A 21113-nucleotide genomic window follows, 5' to 3' on the forward strand; every position below is an offset into this window, starting at 1 on the left:
ACACAGTTTGACGTTCATTTTATCTCATTTTGACCCTAGAGGGCGTGCCCATCTGCTATGGCGGCCCCGTCCCTCCCTTTCCCAGTGGAAATTAAGAAATAATTGGATTTTAGTGATAAAAATAGAGCTGGGGGGCTTCCCTGGTGGCGCCGTGGTTGAGAGTCCGCCTGCCGATGCAGGGGACACGGGTTCGCGCCCCGGTCCGGGAAGATCCCACGTGCTGCGGGGCGGCTGGGCCCGTGAGCCATGGCCGCTGAGCCTGCGCATCCGGAGCCTGTGCTCCGCAACGGGAGAGGCCACAACAGTGAGAGGCCCGCATACCGCAAAAAAAAAATATATATATATATAGAGAGAGAGAGAGCTGAAACTTTGACATGGAAAAGTTAAGGTGGTTTTGAATGGTCGCTCGTTAAAATGCAGTTTCAAAAACAGAACACTCCCGAAGTTCACACAGCAGAGTCTGCTGCCATTATTTCATTAAGTATCTGCGTCACCGCAGGAGACCATAAGCTCCTCGCCAGTGAGGACCGTGTTGTAAGGATCTTTGTATGTCCAGGATTTAGTCTAGTGCCAGGCCCGGTAAATGTCTTTCTAATGAATGATTGAAAAATTGAACCTGGAGAAGAGACAGGTCCATGTGAATTCATGATGCCTGTCAAATTAATAAAAGACTAAGGAAAATCATAAGAAAAATAGATGCTTCCATTATAAAGAGTATAAGAAGGGATTAGCTTGAAACAGTTCCATGAGGGATTCCAGTGAGACTTAGGGAAGAACTTCCTGACACAGAAGCTGTGAATGGGAGTGGATAACAAAGAACAATGGAGCCCACCCACACCCACTTTCCTACTTTCATTAGTCAGGAGGTGCCTCTGAATGGGAGGCTAGGTCTAGCTGACCTTACAAGCTCATTTCAGCCCTGAGACTGTGAATGTGTTTTCCTCACTTATTGCAAATCATTGCTCTTTTCTTCACTGCTGAAATCGAGTCTTGACAATTTTTTTGGAGGCTTCAGAGCATTTCACCCCTGATCTTAACTATCGTGGGCTGGTGGGGATTTCTGTGGATGTAGAAAGCTGAGACGTTGCAGAGGCTGAGTAATGGGCACAAGACCTCCCAGCGGTTCAGTGACTAAGCGAGCTGGGGACTCTCCCCACAGCCCAGACTCTGGTCTCTTTCAAAGACTATATGCATTTTATAAGCCAAAAAAACAAAGAAGACTTATTTTGCAGTGAAGGAAAAAAACTCAAAGCAAACCGACAACAATTTTGCCTGACCTTTAAAACCCCTGTAAGCTGTATTGTTGGCTGTATTTTGTAATAACTCTGATCTTTTTTGACTAAAAAAAAAAAATGCTGATCAGCCTGGGGATGCCAACCTCCATTTGTTACCCTGTTGCTAAGTGATAGCTAAAGAGGATTAACCCTCATAGATGACAGATGCATGGAAACTTCTGCCTTGTGCTTTTGTTTGTAATGATGAAAAATAGAGTATTTGAGGGGAAAAAACCCCTTTCCTGCGTCTTTGGCTCTTGAATTGTTTTTAAAGAGCCCCTCTCTGTCCCAAAAAACCCAAAGATGGGAAGGTGCAATAAACAGATTTCTGCAGTCCTGAAGTGCCCCTTACTTGACTTTCTCTTCCTCCTGTCATCATTTCTTTAGCTTGGGCTAAACCTCTGATGACGCAGAAGGCATGAAATGGATCATCTAGCTTTATTTACATATTGTGTAACTGCACTAACCATCAGCTTACTCATCCATAAAATGGGAGAAAAAATAGGATGTATCTCTAGAGGATAAAAATAGATTAGTATGAGAACTGCTTAATTAACATCGTGTCTGCCCAAAGAAAGTACCCGGTAAATACTGGATACTGTTATTACTACCACCGCCATTGTCATGTATCAGTGTCTCTCTGTGGCTTCAGAGTACTATTATTCCAAAGTGAAATGCGCATTTATTTTCTTCTCTTAAAGACTGACTGCAGTTACAAGTTTTGATCGGAGTGTGGACCACCCAGGGGCGAAGGTCACCGCATGTGAAAGCTTTGCCCAGCAGCCTGTACACGGGGCCACACCCTTTGGTTTGCTCATATGAAAAGTGGGCCATTAAGCCCGCTGTAGCTGACACACACTGTCACGAAGTTTGGATGGAGCCGTGGAAATACCGATTCCATGTTCCCTTGTATTCTTGCAATTACTGAAAGTAATTTAGAAATAGCACCATTTTTTAACTTTAAAGTATCTCATTAATCTACAGGTGGCACTGCACAGAGCTGACTTTTAATTTATAATGTTTGCATGATAAACAACACTGTGATGAACATCCTTCTACACACATCTGGGCCTCATTGTAAGATTATCTCCTGAGGTGAAATCTCAGAAACTTAGCTGCTGAATCCGATTATCTTTTGATGGGTCACTGGCAGTGTCACAGGAAGTGCCTGGTAGCAGAGGTTACTCATCCCTGTTACCAGGGTGTTAGAGCTGGAGGGGGGAAGACCTGGAGAATTTGTTTCCCTCTGCGTTCCTTTTACTTCTTTTATATTTCTCTGCTGCTTTTTTCTAACCCCCTGATTTATGCTTATGACCAAACATTACTGGAGACACACACACACACACATAGAGAGAGAGAGAGAGAGAGAGAGAGAGAGAAAGAAAGAAAGAAAGAAAGAGAGACAGAGACAGAGAGACAGAAGTGAAGAGAGAGAATATTCCTCTTGATCATTGCCTTTATTTCCTTTTCAACTGAGCTATTGTCTGTGGCTAGGGTAGGTGGATCCCTAAGCCAGTTTTCCTAATTTTTAAGAATTTAAATCCTGCTTTAGCAATAATGAGGTGGATTATATCAATACTACCCTTTCTGAGAATTCTCTAGATTATTCCTGTTCATTTGCAAGGGAAACTCCCGGATGAAAAAGCTCATATCTTAGAAAAGCAAGAATCCCCATTTATCTCTTTAACCACCGATTTAGCTGCCTTCAAAGAATTGGAAGAGTGCTTTGTTTGTCTCTTTTTCCTTCTGTGTCCACTTTTAACTAAATGCTTCTTTCCAGTGTCTCCGTTTCAAATTCGCAGAGAAAGGAATTAACTGGACCAGTTACTCACCATCATGGCTTTGTGAGCAGATCTTTGAATCCATCTTATCTTTTCGGCTTCTAGACACCCTATAGGTGGCTACTCTCAGGCTAAGCATCCCTCTGTCATCTAATCAGCTTTCAGTTCTGTGTGTGTGTGTGTGTGCGTGTGTGTGTGTGTGTATTGACAGTCTATTTGAGCTGCTATAACAGAACACCATAGACTGGGAGGCTTATAAACAAATTATAAGAACAAGTTAATTTCTCACAGATCTGGAGGCTTGGACGTCTAAGATCAAGGTGCCAGCATATTCAGTGTCTGGTGAGAGCCCCCTTCCTGGTTCACAGACTGAGTCTTCACATGGTGGAAGGGTTGAGGGAGCTCTCTGGGGTCTCAAGGGCACTAATCCCATTCATGAGGGCTTCGTCCTCATGACCTAATCATCTCCCAAAGCCCCCACCTCCTAAAACCATTACATTGGGAGTTAGTTTGAATTTTGGGAGGACACAAACATTTGGTCTATAGCTGGTGTGTATCACATGGAGTGGAAAGACTCCTCTGATGTTCTGGAGTTTTGAGTGAGGTGTATAGCATTCAGTGAGCTTGTATGGGTGCTCTTACTCAAGCTTTCTCTTAGGTTGTCAAACCAGGGGGAAGAATTGCCAAGCATTTTGTAAAAAGGAGCTCCTGAAAACATCTAAACATTTACCCCGTGACCGGCAATTGCAATCCTAGTTATTTGCCCCAGAGAAATGAAAACATACGGCTGCAAACACCTGAACAAGAATGTTCATAGTAACTTTATTCCTGATAACACAAAATTGGAAAACAGCCCAGGTGTCCATCAAAATGAGAATGGATAACCAACTTTGACATGATTATATGATAGACCACTACTGCCGACGAAATGTATTACTGATACACACAACACAGGTGAATCTCAAAAACATTATTCTGAATGAAAAAAGACTTATCCCCCAAAGTACAAAATATACGACTCCAATTTACATGAAGTTATAAAGAGGCAGAACTAAAAAAATTTTAAAAATAATAGAAAAAGTTGTTGCCTCTGGGTTGGGAGTGGGGCCTCGGTAGGAGGAGGCATTAGTATTTTTGTTGTGATAATGTCTACATCTTGAAAGGGGTTTGAGTTGCACAGGTGTAGGCATTTGTCAAAACTTAGCAAATGCGCACTTAAAATTGGTACATTACATTGTCTGTAATTTTAACTCAGAGGGGAAAAAATGTAAACAAGTCTTGAGCTCTAAAGATACGCCCGCTGAGAAATTTAGGGGGAAGTGTACTTATGGCTATAATTTACTTTGAAATTGATTAAAAAATAAGATGGATTGATGGATGGATAGAGAAATGGGTAGGTAGATAGATACGTGATAAAGAAAGAATTAGTAAAATATTAATGGTGGAATTTGGTGATGGGAATATGGGTATTCTCTGAAAATTCTTTCAAATTCTCTGCCTGTTTGGAGTTTCCCAATAGAATGTTGGCTAAATACCTGGTGAGGCAAGGAATGCCATTCAATTAATTTCAATAGTACTCAGTTTAATTTAAGGCCAATGCAACAACAACAAAAAATAATTGAGTACCTGTAATCTATAAAGCAGTGTGTTATGTACTAAGGGTACAAGAATAAACAAAGACAAAGTACCTGGCTCAGGAAGCTTACAGTTTCATAAGGGAGACCAAAGAAAACCCAAACTGTCATGGGGACAAACACAGGTCAATGATTTTCTGGAATAGTCTAACTGCAAGTACTTTCATTATTTTTAAATGTTTACGGATTCATTAGGTAAATAACTCAGTGTTATTTGGATTGCTTAACTTTGTAAGACTTTGTATATGAATATATTCACAAATCAGGAAAGAAAATCTTTTGTTAAGTGCAATCTCCCGATTTCGTTTAGGAAAACATTTTTGCTATAATTACATCTGGCCTCTCTGTTGGTTCAGTGACCTTGTTGACATAACATTTAAACTTTACTTTACCCCAAGGAAAGAGGCACAGGAATACATGGAAAAATCAATGAACATCAGAGAAGAAAAGGTTACTGTTTAAGGTTCCCATGGGTTGGAGTTATTTTTAACTCCCCCCCCCTTGCTTTAGTGTTTCCCACCTGCAGACCATCCCCCACTACAACCTGGGGGCTCTTTCTAAACCCTGATCATAAGATTGTCCTGCTCAGAAATGTCACGTGACTCTCGGTTGCATAGAGTCTGGTCCCTTCACCTTCGATCTGTACGTACCCTCCATCCATACCTTCTGCTGCGTCCTCTGCATGTCATTTCCCAAACACTAGCTACCCGCAGCCCTGTGAGGTGAGCCTCTGATCCAGCTGATCCCTGTTTACTTAATCTTCACTTTTCATGAAAAGCCCGGCTCTCTAAGAAGTCTCCTTAGGTATTCCCATCTCCACAACCTCAAAGGGGAATTAATCTCGCCCAGCAGCCTCGGCGTTTTCTATCTTTGATGTCTTGTTTAGTACAAGCCGTCTTGGTTTTCGGAATAAGGTGTTTGTGACTACCACCTGCACTATTGTGTGGGCCCCTGAAGGGCAAAGGCTGGGTCTTACTCACCTTTGAATAAACTTTAAGGCACTAAACAGTGCTCTGCCCACAGTGAGAAGACAGCAAATGTTGGTTTAATTAAATCTCGTTTTGCAGAAAAAGTCATCTTTTCTTAAAATTAGCCCACACCGGGCTAAGTCCGTTATTTGTAAATCCATGGGCCAATCCATCCTCCAAAGTGCAGCATTTTTTTTTTTTTTGCGGTACGCAGGCCTCTCACTGTTGTGGCCTCTCCCGTTGTGGAGCAACAGGCTCCGAACGCGCAGGCTCAGCGGCCATGGCTCACGGGCGCAGCCGCTCCGCGCCATGTGGAATCTTCCCGGACCGGGGCACGAACCCGTGTCCCCTGCATCGGCAGGCGGACTCTCAACCACTGCGCCACCAGGGAAGCCCCAAAGTGCAGCATTTTTAATAGGACCGAAGCCTCCTGACTTATCTTCGGAAAAGACACTGCGTATTTCGACACCAAAGGAGCCTACAGGTTTCATCAGACTTCCATAATCTGGACCTCGTTTCCCAGGTAATCCTGAAGCAGATCACACTTTATCTGGGAGGAGCACAGTTAGCAAAGGCAGGTATTGGTCTTTGTGAGTTTGCATTGCTAATGAATTTATTAAACTGCTTAATTTTTTCCCTCGTAGTTTTGATACTGATCGACTTTTGATTCCTTTGCTGCATGCATAGTGCCATCTTGTGGCCACAATGCATATAACACCCACTTACTCCAATGGTACTTTGGCAGTGGTTTTTGAGCATGTACTTGCTTAGGTCATTGTGCTTCTGTTATTCCATCTATTTCTGTGGTCCAGAGGATCTCCAAATGGAGAAGCGTGTGAATTACTACTAGGTGAACGTACACATAATTCACTGCTAAGCCAACTCAGCTTGGGCTTCATCTACCAAGAGTATATTTAGAAGCAATTATGATGTTTGTATTTTGTGCGTTTTCTTATTTTTTTCATAGCAGTACTCCAAGGGCTGTTTTTCCCTCCTCACCCCAGTAGTTTTCCTCTGATAAAGAGCCCGTGTAAAACTGGGGCGATGGTAGGTGTGGTCCTTAGAGGGGTTGGGAATGACAAAGCTCGAGATTACTCCAGCAGGGTCCAACTCAAGAGTGTTGTGAAACCAAACTTTCTGCTGGATAGAAGCTGAGAGCAGTAGATGAGGGGAAGTGGGACATCTGGGTTCCATCCCAATGTCAGCCTTGAGTAAAAGGACAGAACAATAAAACAAGTCTTTAATACAGTGAGTAGAATGTCTTGACAATCTAAGCAACCGGAATATAGAAAGGAACTCTGAAATAAACACATATGTTGAGTCATTGCAAATAATTCCCATTCTCCACTAAAACCTTCATAGTTCTCTTTACATTCTCAGAGTTTATTGATAAGACTACAATGAGAACAAATGGGCTTGGGATGCAGCAAGTTAGAGGTTGGAAGTAAAATGAAGGATGGACAGATGAGACACATCATAGATCACGCGTAGGTTTAGTAAATCTACTTTGAAAATTTTGTTGGATTTTCAAAATTCACAATTGTCCTGTTTGAGCGTATCATGAGAAGACAGATTCCTGCCTTCAGTGATCTGAATTCCTAGTGAGGTTGGGGATAAGATCAATATACACAAAATAGTTTCTTTTTCTTTAATCTGCATTTTGCCTTTTTTTTCCCCAACAAAGTACCCATAATACAATAAAACATTTTGGTAAAATAACACTTTAAAAGTGAGAAAATTGGAGTGACAGAAAGAAGGGGTTGAACCCAGGCAGTACATCTTCTAAGAAAATAAATTAAGTGGACATTCTGGTTAGCAAATGACAACTTTTTAAGATTTAAAATATTCATAATTTCTGCTAGTCGGAGATAGTTAGGGGGCTGTACCAATGGTTTGTTACAAAACAAACATTAAACTAAGTCTACAAAATGTACAAATATTTATTAGCAGACAGGTCAAGAAAGTCATACAACCTGATTTTGTAACTCACGGCATTTCTACTCTGCCCTAGTCCCTTCTGACTAGCAGTTGATGAAAGGTAGATGGAATCATGTTCAGGTGACAGGACGAGACAGCATTGTGGTTGACCAGATGGCAGGAATCTCCTGGGAGTGGAAGGACACAGGACTGGTGAGACTCCAGTGCTACAGTGGAGCCATCCGACTCTTGGGACCCCCATATTTTCATGCCTTGTTCATGGATCTGCATGTTGGGGGGTGGTGTACCCAATGCCTCAACAATCGCCAGTCTCAAAACCACTCATTTCACCAATTAACAAACTTCTATCCCTTATGCTAGTTAGCAAATCTTCCGATGTGGATTTTTTAAAATATATTTTAAAATCGAAGTATAGGTGAGTTACAGTGTTAATTACTGCTGTACAGCAAAGTGATTCAGTCATACATATGTATACATTCTTTTTTTGTATTACTTTCCATTATGGTTTATCATAGGATGGTGAATGTAGTTCCGATGTGGATTTTTTTTTGTTTTTGTTTTGCGGTACGCGGGCCTCTCACTGTTGTGGCCTCTGCCGTTGCGGAGCACAGGCTCCGGACATGCAGGCTCAGCGGCCATGGCTCACGGGCCCAGCCGCTCCGTGGCATGTGGGATCTTCCCGGACCGGGGCACGAACCCGTGTCCCCTGCATCGGCAGGCGGACTCTCAACCACTGTGCTACCAGGGAAGCCCCCGATGTGGATTTTGATAATGATATTTGAAGGGCTAAGTAACCACCCCCGGAGTGTCAATTTCTGATCAGAATCCTTCAAACACTAAGCACACCTCGGAAATAAATTAGAACTAAGTTGTACACGTTTATCACACACCTTACACTGAAGTGAAAATGAAGTGAATTATCTCGTAGATATTATAACAGAAGTCATGATGAAGAAGAATATCAACATATCTTATTTTAAGGTCTTTGTATCAACATTTTTTAAACTAGTAGGGAAGATAGGGGGAGAATAATTTGTAGTGACCTAAATTTAGAATACAAAAGAAACCAGGAGAGCTTCCTTGGTGGCGCAGTGGTTGAGAGTCCGCCTGCCGATGCAGGCGACACGGGTTCATGCCCCGGTCCGGGAAGATCCCACATGCCGTGGAGTGGCTGGGCCCGTGAGCCATGGGCACTGAGCCTGCGCGTCCGGAGCCTGTGCTCCGCAACGGGAGAGGCCACAACAGTGAGAGGCCCGCGTACCGCAAAAAAAAAAAAAAAAGAAAAAAAAAAAAAAGAAAACCAGGAAAGGCCACTGAGCTAGGTAGAGAAGCCTCAGAAGCAAGTAAGAAAAAAAAATTAATCCTTGGAATGAGTTCCACGGGAGAGGACCATTATGCTTCCCCTCGCTTAGCTGAAGAGTCATTTGTGGTGCATGGATTGCAGAAACCTCTGAGGAAGCAGAAAAGCTTATATGTAGCCTGCGTCCAATGCTGCTGAGGTGGGGTATTTGGTGCTGTCAATGATCTTAGGTCCCCGGGTTTGGAATCTGTACAACCAGGTGTGCTTTGCTTTGATTGCCTTTGAGGTTTTCTCTAAAGTTTCAGTAGATACTCTGCAGTGTCTTCGTTCAAGCTACTTTCAAGTCAGGTTTAAATTTTATTACTGTTTCAAGCAATGTGCATTAATTATTAACCAAATAGTTGGATGAAGAAACTCATGGCTTTCATGGGAAAAAATAGTACAGCTCTTCAAGCTAAGTCTGTTTGTTTACTAGGTGTTACGGGCTGAGTCCTGTTCCCTCAAAATTCAGCTGTTGAAACCCTAATCCCTAGTACCTCGGAACGTGACTGTTTGGAGCTAAGGTCTTGACAGAGGTGAAGTTAAAACAAGGTCATCAGGATGGACCCTAATTCAATATGACCAGTGTCCTTATGCAAGGAGGAAATTTGGACATAGAGACTTAGTGACGTAGCAAGATCCACAACGTGTAAGTTCGAGGTTTATGTACATTGTGAGGCAGTAGAATATTTGAAGGCAGACTACATAAATTAAAGATGCACACTGTAATTTCTAGAACTATGGTGCCAAAAACCTTTCCACGATGACACAAATGGTCTATATTTGTGCTGTTCAGTTGGTAGCCACTTGCCACATACAGTGTAGCCCTAGAATCTAAGGGCAAGTAGAAATCTTAAAAAAGAAAAAACGGAATTTTTCCTAATGCGAAAAGGGAAAGAAATTTCCACCCCCACCCCCTCTTTACTTTAGAAAACTGGTAATTGTTAATTCTTTCTCTGCCCTTTCAGATGGTATATCAATCTTTTAAAAACTAAATAAGCCTTTTGCCAGCTTTACAGGCAGGAATGTCTTTCTCAAGGACTTGGGAGCCATCTCTTTGAACATCAAGGAAGAAAGCACCCCTATCTCTCCTTCTCCATGGGTGCCTGGCTCCAAATCGTAACTAGCTACCTGTCATAGATATTAAAAGTTTTATTTCTTTGGATAAGGGCAATCAACAAACACAATGGCCACCTCAATTACCAGGGGAATTTAAGATGAGCTATGTATGAAAATGGTTCTGGCATGCCTTGCTTGAGAACTAGTTACCGTTTATCTTGTGAACAAGTACGTAATCAGTTGTGCGCCTGGTAAGAGATTTTCTTCTGTCTTTGCAATTTCTTTACGGGTTGCCTATGATGCACATTGCATTCTGGCTTAATGTTTATTCAGTAATAAATCTGTTTTCTTTCTCTTCTGCCTTTGTGAGAGTTTTTCTGGGTTGGCAGGAGATTTTGTTTTTAATTAGATTTCCACAAGAGCAACCAGTTAAAAAAATAAACATGAGGAGGTATAGTTAAAAGGTCAGTAGAAGAGCTACAGTGGAATTCTAGAACACACAACACACAAAGAAACACAGAAAATAAGGAGCAGAGAAATGAAAGAACAGATGGGACCAAGAAAAAAACAAACACCAAGATGGTAGGTTTAAACTCATCCATGTGAATAACTGCTGTAAGTAAATTAAAACTTCCCATGAGAGAGCAAGACCTACCTATACGATAATTACAAGAAACACACATTGGAAATATAAAGGCATATAGACAGGTTGAGAATAAAAGGGTCAAAAAAGATATACCATGCAGACTGTAAGCCTAAGAAAGCTGGAGTGGTGAGTGTTAGGCAAAGCAGATTTCAAGACAAAAAATATAACCAGAGGTAAAGACATGCTATGATGAGTCATTTCTTTGGAAAGACACAATAATTCTAAATGTATTTGTATCTAATAACACAGATATAACAATTTTTCAAGGTACAAGAAGTAAACAGAGAAAGAATTAAAGAAGAAACAGACAAAACCACAATCAATTGGAGATGGTAACTTTCCTCTCTCAGCAATTAATGGAAAAAGTAGACAAAAAAATCAATAGTGATATAGAGGATTTGAACTACACTAATATGGTGAAACCAGGAGATTTCTGTATGTTAAAGAAGTAAGATTTAATTATCTGACAGCTATTATGTGAAACACCTCACTTCTAGATGATACTTGATAAGCAACGTCTTACTGTATAAATTTCGATGTAGTGGTGACTGGAGTATGTCTGTAGCGATTCAGGAAATCAATCAAGAGCTGCTCCTATGTGCCACTTGGGGTGGGAGCCCTGTGGTCACAGAACAGTCTTCACGCTTTAGGATGTCACGATGCACCCGTGTTGTGAAATACTTATTAATGTCACACTATAGCATAGGCAGAAACTCTGACCTTTTCTCTTGTAAACTATAATAATAAAAACTATAACAGCCTCTCCACACTGGTTCAATGATTTCATCTCTTGGGGTCAGATGTGCAAGCCTTCTTCAGCCAAATCCACAGGTTCCTCCAATGTTAATTTCTGGGCAGACGGCAAAACTCAGTCCCTTAGAACAAGGTTACTAGACTGGACAAATAGAAATACAGAACTCCCAGTTAAACCTGAATTTCAGATAATAGATAATTTTTTACTATCGGACATAACTTACACTAAAAAACTATTCATTATTGGTTTGAAACTCACATTTAACTGGGCCTTCTGTTTTCTACCCTACTTAGGAAGGGAAATATATTCTTGCAAGGAGGCTGGCTGAGCAGGATATAAGCAGTTCGAATTAAGATGCCAAAGTCCCATAAACACCTGCCTTCAGAGTGCTGTCTCCTCCCTGACGACCAGCTATACTCCTTGTACGCTACGATGGGGGCAATAAGAATATGAGGGCAATAAGAAGATGGGGACAGTAAGAAGATATGGGCAATCCACCAGAGGGCAGACAGCAGAAGCAAGAAGAACTACAATCCTGCAGCCTGTGGAACAAAAACCACATTCACAGAAAGATAGACAAGATGAAAAGACAGAGGGCTATGTACCAGATGAAGGAACAAGATAAAACCCCAGAAAAACAATGAAATGAAGTGGAGACAGGCAACCTTCCAGAAAAAGAATTTAGAATAATGATAGTGAAGATGATCCAGTACCTCGGAAAAAGACTGGAGGCAAAGATCGAGAAGATGCAAGAAATGTTTAACAAAGACCTAGAAGAATTAAAGAACAAACAAACAGAGATGAACAATACAATAACTGAACTGAAAACTACACTACAAGGAACCAATAGCAGAATAACTGAAGCAGAAGAATGGATAAGTGACCTGGAAGACAGAATGGTGGAATTCACTGCTGTGGAACAGAATAAAGAAAAAAGAATGAAAAGAAATGAAGACGGCCTAAGAGACCTCTGGGACAACATTAAATGCAACAACATTGGCATTATAGGGGCCCCAGAAAGAGAAGAGAGAGAGAAAGGACCTGAGAAAATATTTGAAGAGATTATAGTCAAAAATGTCCCTAACATGGGAAAGGAAATAGCCACCCAAGTCCAGGAAGTGCAGAGAGTCCCATACAGGATAAACCCAAGGAGAAACACGCTGAGACACATAGTAATCAAATTGGCAAAAATTAAAGACAAAGAAAAATTATTGAAAGCAGCAAGGGAAAAATGACAAATAACATACAAGGGAACTCCCATAAGGTTAACAGCTGATTTCTCAGCTGAAATTCTACAAGGCAGAAGAGAGTGGCATGATATACTTAAAGTGATGAAAGGGAAGAACCTGCAACCAAGATTACTCTATCTGGCAAGAAACCCATTCAGATTCGATGGAGAAATCAAAAGCTTTACAGACAAGCAAAAGCTAAGAGAATTCAGCACCACCAAACCAGCTCTACAACAAATGCTAAAGGAACTTCTCTAACTGGGAAACACAAGAGAAGAAAAGGACCTACTAACAAACCCAAAACAATTAAGAAATGGTCATAGGAACATACATATCGATAATTGCCTTAAATGTGAATGGATTAAATGGTCCAATCAAAAGATACAGGCTTGCTGAATGGATACAAAAAACAAGACCCATATATATGCTGTATACAAAAGGCCCACTTCAGACCTAGAGACACATACAGACTGAAAGTGAGGGGATGGAAGAAGATATTCCATGCAAATGGAAATCAAAAGAAAGCTGGAGTAGCAATACTCATATCAGATAAAATAGACTTTAAAATAAAGAATGTTACAAGAGACAAGGAAGGACACTACATAAAGATCAAGGGATCAATCCAAAAAGAAGATATAATAATTATAAATATATATGCACCCAGCATAGGAACACCTCAATACATAAGGCAACTGCTAACAGCTATAAAAGAGGAAATTGACAGTAACACAATAATAGTGGGGGACTTTAACACCTCACTTACACCAATGGACAGATCTTCCAAACAGAAAATTAATAAGGAAACACAAGCTTTAAATGACACAATAGACCAGATAGATTTAATTGATTATTTATAGGACATTCCATCCTAAAACAGCAGATTACACTTTCTTCTCAAGCGCGCATGGAATATTCTCCAGGATAGATCACATCGTGGACCACAAATCAAGCATCAGTAAATTTAGGAAAATTGAAATCATATCAAGCTTCTTTTCTGACCACAACGCTATGAGATTAGAAATCAATTACAGGGAAAATAAAGTAAAAAAACACAAACACATGGAGGCTAAACAATACGTCACTAAATAACCAAGAGATCACTGAAGAAATCAAAGAGGAAATCAAAAAATACCTGGAGACAAATGACAATGAAAACACGATGATCCAAAACCTATGGGATGCAGCAAAAGCAGTTCTAAGAGGGAAGTTAATAGCTATACAAGCCTACCTCAGGAAACAAGAAAAATCTCAAATAATCTAACCTTACACCTAAAGAAACTAGAGAAAACATAAACAAAACCCAAAGTTAGCAGAAGGAAAGAAATCATAAAGATCAGATCAGAAATAAATGAAATAGAAACAAAGAAAACAATAGCAAAGATCAATAAAACTAATAGCTGGTTCTTTGAGAAGATAAACAAAATAGATAAACCATTAGCCAGACTCATCAAGAAAAAGAGGGAGAGGACTCAAATCAATAAAATTAGAAATGAAAAAGAAGTTACAACAGACACTGCAGAAATACAAAGCATCCTAAGAGACTACTACAAGCAACTCTATGCCAATAAAATGGACAACCTGGAAGAAATGGACAAATTCTTAGAAAGGTCTAACCTTCCAAGACTGAACCAGGAAGAAATAGAAAATATGAACAGTGCAATTACATGTAATGAAATTGAAACTGTGATTAAAAATCTTCCAACAAACAAAAGTCGAGGACCAGATGGCTTCACAGGTGAATTCTATCAAACATTTAGAGAAGAGTTAACACTATTCTTCTCAAACTCTTCCAAAGAATTGCAGAGGAAGGAACACTCCCAAACTCATTCTTTGAGGCCACCATCACCATGATACCAAAACCAGACAAAGATACTACAAAAAAAAGAAAATTACAGACCAATATCACTGATGAATATAGATGGCAAAATCCTCAACAAAATACTAGCCAACAGAGTCCAACAACACATTAAAAGAATCATACACCATGCTCAAGTGGGATTTATCTCAGGGATGCAAGGATTCTTCAATATATGCAAATCAATCAATGTAATACACCATATTAAAAAATTGAAGAATAAAAACCATATGATCATCTCAATAGATGCAGAAAAAAACTTTTGACAAAATTCAACACCCATTTATGATAAAAACTCTCCAGAAAGTGGATATAGAGGGAACCTACCTCAACATAATAAAGGCCATATATGAAAAACCCACAGCAAACATCATTCTCAATGGTGTAAAACTGAAAGCATTTCCTCTAAGATCAGGAACAAGACAAGGATGTCCACTCTCACCACTATTAGTCAACATGGTTTTGGAAGTCCTAGCTACGGCAATCAGAGAAGAAAAAGAAAGAAAAGGAATACAAGTTGGAAAAGAAGAAGTAAAACTCACTGTTTGCAGATGACATGATACTCTACATAGAGAATCCTAAAGATGCCACCAGAACACTACTAGAGCTAATCAATGAATTTGGTAAAGTTGCAGGGTACAAAATTAATGCACAGAAATCTCTTGCATTCCTATATACAAATGATGAAAAATCTGAAAGAGAAATTAAGGAAACACTCCCACTTACCACTGTAACAAAAAGAATAAAATACCTAGGAATAAACTTATCTATGGAGACAAAAGAGCTGTATGCAGAAAACTATAAGACACTGATGAAAGAAATTAAAGATGATACCAACAGGTGGAGAGATATACCATGTTCTTGGATTGGAAGAATCAATATTGTGAAAATGACTATACTACACAAAGCAACCTACAGATTCAATGCAATCCCTACCAAATTACCAACGGCATTTTTTATAGAACTAGAACAAAAAATCTTAAAATTTGTATGGAGACACAAAAGACCCCGTATAGCCAAAGCAGTCTTGAGGGAAAAAAATGGACCTGGAGGAATCAGACTCCCTGACTTCAGACTATACTACAAAGCTACAGTAATCAAGACAATATGGTACTGGCACAAAAACAGAAATATAGATCAATGGAACAAGATAGAAAGCCCAGAGATAAACCCACGCACCTATGGTCAACTAATCTATGACAAAGGAGGCAAGGATATACAATAGAGGAAAGACAGTCTCTTCAATAAGTGGTGCTGGGAAAACTGGACAGCTACATGTAAAAGAATGAAATTAGAACACTCCCTAACACCATACACAAAAATAAACTCAAAATGGATTAGAGACCTAAATGTAAGAGTGGACACTGTAAAACTCTTAGAGGAAAACATAGGCAGAAAACTCTTTGACATAAATCACACAGCAAGATCTTTTCTGATTCACCTCCTAGAGTAATGGAAATAAAAGCAAAAATAAACAAATGGGACCTAATGAAACTTCAAAGCTTTTGCACAGCAAAGGAAACCATAAACAAGATGAAAAGACAACCCTCAGAATGGGAGAAAATGTTTGCAAATGAATCAACGGACAAAGAATTAATCTCCAAAATATATAAACAACTCATGCAGCTCAATATTAAAAAAACAAACAACCCAATCAAAAAATGGGCAGAAGACCTAGATAGACATTTCTCCAAAGAAGACATACAGATGGCCAAGAAGCATATGAAAAGCTGCTCAACATCACTAATTATTAGAGAAATGCAAATCAAAACTACAATGAGTTATCACCTCACACCAGTTAGAATGGGCATCATCAGAAAATGTACAAACAACAAATGCTGGAGAAGATGTGGAGAAAAGGGAACCCTCTTGCAGTGTTGGTGGGAATGTAAATTGATACAGCCACTATGGAGAACAGTATGGAGGTTCCTTTAAAAACTAAAAATAGAATTACCATATGACCCAGCAATCCCACTACTGGGCATATGCCCAGAGAAAACCATAATTCAAAAAGACACATGCACCCCAATGTTCATTGCAGCACTATTTACAATAGCCAGATAATGGAAGCAACCTAAATGCCCATCGACAGACGAATGGAGAAAGAAGATGTGGTATATATATACAATGGACTATTACTCACCCATAAAAATGAATGAAACTGGGTCATTTGTAGAGACGTGGATGGATCTAGAGACTGTCATACAGAGTGAAGTAAGTCAGAAAGAGAAAAACAAATATCGTATATTAACGCAGATATATGGAACCTAGAAAAATCGTACAGATGAACCGGTTTGCAGGGCAGAAATTGAGACACCAATGTAGAGAACAAACGTATGGACACTAAGGAGGGAAAGCAGTGTGGGGTGGTGGTGGTGGGATGAACTGGGAGTTTGGGATTGACATGTGTACACTGATGTGTATAAAATTGATGACTAATAAGAACCTGCTGTATAAAAAAATAAATAAAATAAAATTCAAAAAAAAATAGACCTTATTTAACAAGGGAAAAAAAAAGAAGATATGGGCAGTAAGAAGATGGGGGCAATAAGAAGATATGGGCAAGAGGCTGCAGAGAAGGTCGCCTTTTTATTTAAATATTTTGATGATACACATACAATTACAACGTTTCTTCCATAGGACAAATGTAAAAACTAATACAATCACCCTTTCAGGAACAAAGAAAATCATTTAGGAAATGTGGTGACTTTATATATAGGAGACATGTTAGGTTTTTTAAGCCTGTCTGAGGAGGAAATTTAAGACCAAGTTTTGTCTGGAGTACACAGGTCACATTCACATTTTCACACAGTAGTGATATTCTTGTTGCAGACTTGGCAAAAAATAACTACTAAGTCTATAATGAAAGAAAAGCAAAAACAATTAGTACGTAGAGAATAAAAAATTTATAGCATGGAACAGTGACCTTCATTTTGGCCACAGGCTTATGGTGTCTAAAAATATTTGCCTTTTATTCATACACGTCAGTGGGAGTAAAAAAGTATAAACCTTTTGCATAACACATTTTTAAAAGTGTGCCACAAAATGAATTTTTAGAGATTCATTTTCCTAGTAAATATATTAAAAATTCATGAAATCATAGCCTTTGAAATTTATGGAAATTATTTTGTTGTGGAGGATATTTATATAATTGATTACTGATATGCACTTATACTTTGAAATCTGAAATGGATCATTTCTTCAGGGAGCAATAAAAATACTCTATTTATTTGGCCAAAACACCCAAAACACTTTTCAGAAAGAAAGGCAAGATGTACAAATTCAGGTCAGCTACACAATATTTAATATTCCATGTAGTAAGCCATGACCAGCTAGTCAAGGACTTTGAGATATGGAATAAATCATAATTTCAAACTCATAATTATAGAAATTATAGGGTCTTTCAGTATTTTTTGCAAGTATAGATAAAAGAGAGTAGCTTCTAAAATTCAGTTTAATTCTACAAATATTGATTTGGCACCCATGGTAGGCACTGAGGATTTATAGCAGTGAAAAGGATTCTTACCACCATGTATATAGTTAATTTAGACGTACTAAATTAGAAGATAATGTATCCTGAGTTTTTTAATAGTATATTATTCCTATAAAAATAAAGTGATTTTATATTTATGAATTTTGCCCTGAATTATTCTACTGAATTTGAAGTATTTAATATTTTCATGATTATTGAGTGACAAAGGGAAGGTATAATGCTATTTTTGAGGTCATACAACACATGCACACACACAGAATCACACGCACACACACACACACACACAGTTATGTGCACAGAAACACACAATGTGTGTTCTTACCATGTCAGTGTTCCAAAATTCAATCAACCTTACGTGGATTGAAGGGCCTCTAGTTTTAAGGAAATCAAACAAGCAAAACGGGTCACTCAAACTGTGCGTGTATCTTTGGATAAATAAGTTGTTGATAATCTGCTAGGTGCAGGAACATATGGAATATAGAACAGCAATGTTAAATGTTAACATGGTAGGCAAAGAGGCCCACTCAGTTTCATGGGGGGCTCTGTCGGATGGCTCATGAACTGGACACTTTGTTAATTTGATAAAATTCTTAGAAGCCAGATTTATTCTCTATTTAACTTGCTTTGTGAGTATTGTTTGGCCATAAGTCGCTCAAAGGCACCTAAGTCACAGCATCATCATTATGCCCCCTCAGTAAGTCCTGGGGCATTTCTGAATTGCACTCCTAGAAGCTGAGACAGTGAGGTTCTCTGCATATTAGTGACTGAGAAAAATTTGAAGCCCGAGGTATATGTGCCTCTTACATCTGTAAGGCTCATGAAAAGCCAGGTCCTTTGAAAACATGAAATGAGTCACTGCTAGCTAAACTCTGGGGCAGTGTCTGGTTAGGAGAACTGCTGGACTGTGCTAGGCTTGGAGACCCTGGTGGAAGATGTGGTTATTGTATAATTAGAATGACTAGACTCCTTGAAGCCTGAGTCTGGCGGAGGGCCCGGGACTCCAGCTCCAGAAACCACAGTCTTTTTGGCCATTACAGAGGTTTCGGAAGGAATCTGGTAATTAGATTGCAGAGTGGAAGCTGGTGTTAGCACTCTTTCCATCACTGTCACGTTCTGTCCTACGGCTACACTGTGCGCGGCCAGAGGGGGCTGCACACGGGAGCTGGGGGTGAGGAAGCGCTCTCTTTCCCGCACCATAACATAGTGTGCGTCGGGCAGATGCAGGGTGCCCTCCAGGGGGCCAGGTGAGCCCCCGTGAGGCTGGATGACTCTCTCGGTAACCATGATGCCACCCTCGCTAGCGTACTGCTGCTCTCCCAAGAGGGACGCCGGGGCATAGACCCGCTCTGTCACCATCAGGCCTTCGGACTGTCTGGGGTCCAGGACCACAGTGCTCAGTGGCACTGTGGAGCCCGTGGTATAGGAAGTTTCTGTCACTATCATGTTACCAGAAGCCAATGGATCTGAAAGTGGTGCAGCTACCTTTTGAGCCTGCCTAGAAGACACAGATTTTTCAGTGACTATTTCCTGAGTGACTTTCTCTGTGTTTGCTTCATGCAAAGGTTTTGGAACTTGAAAGCTGCTACCGGAGGGATAAGTATTCTCGGAATTAACCCTGGTTTGCTCATAGAATGAATGTGAAGCTGCCTTCACGTCTGTTTCTCTCATAGGTTTTGGCCTCTGCTCGATTTCCATATCCATCTCTATTTTTTGACCCCAGCAAACTTCAGCGAGTGTCTTGAATTTCCATCCTAAGTCATCTAAGAAGCCGTCATCTAGCTCTCCTTCAATAAAACTGCAACAGCCAATGGAACCCTGGAGAGAGTCAGTTTCTTCCTGAGAGTAAACCAGAAGGCAGTCTTTGGCTGTGTGAATGTCATCTTCCTCGGCATAAGAGGCAGCTTTCTAAAACGGAAAGAACAGGCATACAATGAGTGATGCACTTCCTTTAAGAACAAGCCTCTAGATCCCTGCTCAAAATGTTTAACCTCTGTCTTGTAGTTAGACAAGAAACACCAGAGAAGCACAAATTGAAGGACATCCTACAACAGGACTGGCCTGTATTCTTAAAAAATATTCATATCATGAAAGATGAGAAAGGCAGAGGGCATTGTTTCAGGTTAAAGGAGACAGAAGTGTCATGACAACTAAATGGAAAGCAGGGCCCTAGACGGGAAAAACAGTGGCTATAAAAGACATTTTGGGGATAACTGGCTAAACTGAAATATGCAATGTGTCACTGTTCAATCTCTGTACTGTGGTAATGTAAGAGGATGTGCGTGTGCATGTGTGGGTGTGTCTGTGTGAGAGAGAAAGAGTGACAGAGAGACGAAGGGAGGGAGGGAGAAAAGGCAAAAAGCAAATGTGGCAAAATGTTAATATTTGGGTAATCTGGGTGAAGACTATATAGGAGTTCAAACTTCCTATTATTCTTGCAAAATTTCTGATGAGTTTGAAATGATTTCCAAATTAAAAGCTGAGCACACATACATAATCAAGACTGGTTCACGCAGGATTAGAGCCAAGAGGGAAAAAGATACTGAAATAAAACGGGACACCAGAGTGGAGCCCAGCAGTGAGATGGGAAATGGATGAGAAGTGCTCTTCCTTGACACTGACCAAATCACCATTTCCCCATCTACTTGGGGGCGGGCAGATGGTATGAAAGAAGGGAGAATGGGAGGGAGCAGAAAGTGGGAAAGCACTCAGGTAATTTGCAGCCATGCAGATGGGAGGGGACAGAAATAAACTGGCCTCTGTGGAAGCCCATCCCCTCACTCCTCTCAAGGGTCCTTCAGGCCCCTAGCAATCTGACTCTGCCCATCCCATTCCCAGGCATGACCCTGTTCTCAAGAGAAGCTTCTAATTTCTAATCCCAGGCATGAGCTTCTGACTGCATCCCATCATCTTTCCTGAAACTTTCCTTCTAATTTTTTATGAACCACCTCAATAGTGAACCAAGTACTTGCCTTCAAAAGAAAACACTTAAAGGGACATAACGGATTGTGTTTTTTAGGTCACATAGTCTCTCCCCTCCCACCCTACCCGGCGCATCCCTAGCAAGTCTGCTCCTGCAGGGGGACAGCACTTTCTGACCCACTGACATCAGCCTGGTCATGTGACTCGCTTTGGCCAATGAAACG

At 40.3% G+C, this 21113-nt stretch overlaps 1 protein-coding gene and 1 long non-coding RNA gene across 2 annotated transcripts in view; one reads left to right on the forward strand and one right to left on the reverse strand.

Moving 5' to 3' along the window:
- Positions 1-5873: 5873 nt before the first annotated feature.
- LOC137203378 (uncharacterized) lies at positions 5874-20464 on the forward strand. The gene is made up of 2 exons (XR_010933067.1): positions 5874-6180; positions 19641-20464. It is a non-coding gene; the product is annotated as an uncharacterized lncRNA (long non-coding RNA).
- The window catches only part of DSG2 (desmoglein 2), a 63216-nt gene continuing 59150 nt past the window's right edge, over positions 17048-21113 (reverse strand). Inside the window, exon 19 of the mRNA XM_067699402.1 lies at positions 17048-19875. Coding sequence (XP_067555503.1) covers positions 18856-19875 — 1020 coding nt within the window. The 3' untranslated portion in view covers positions 17048-18855. The remainder of the gene's footprint in view (positions 19876-21113) is intronic.

Source organism: Pseudorca crassidens, chromosome 12 (genome assembly GCF_039906515.1).
Source record: "Pseudorca crassidens isolate mPseCra1 chromosome 12, mPseCra1.hap1, whole genome shotgun sequence".
NCBI classification, from domain to species: domain Eukaryota; kingdom Metazoa; phylum Chordata; class Mammalia; order Artiodactyla; family Delphinidae; genus Pseudorca; species Pseudorca crassidens.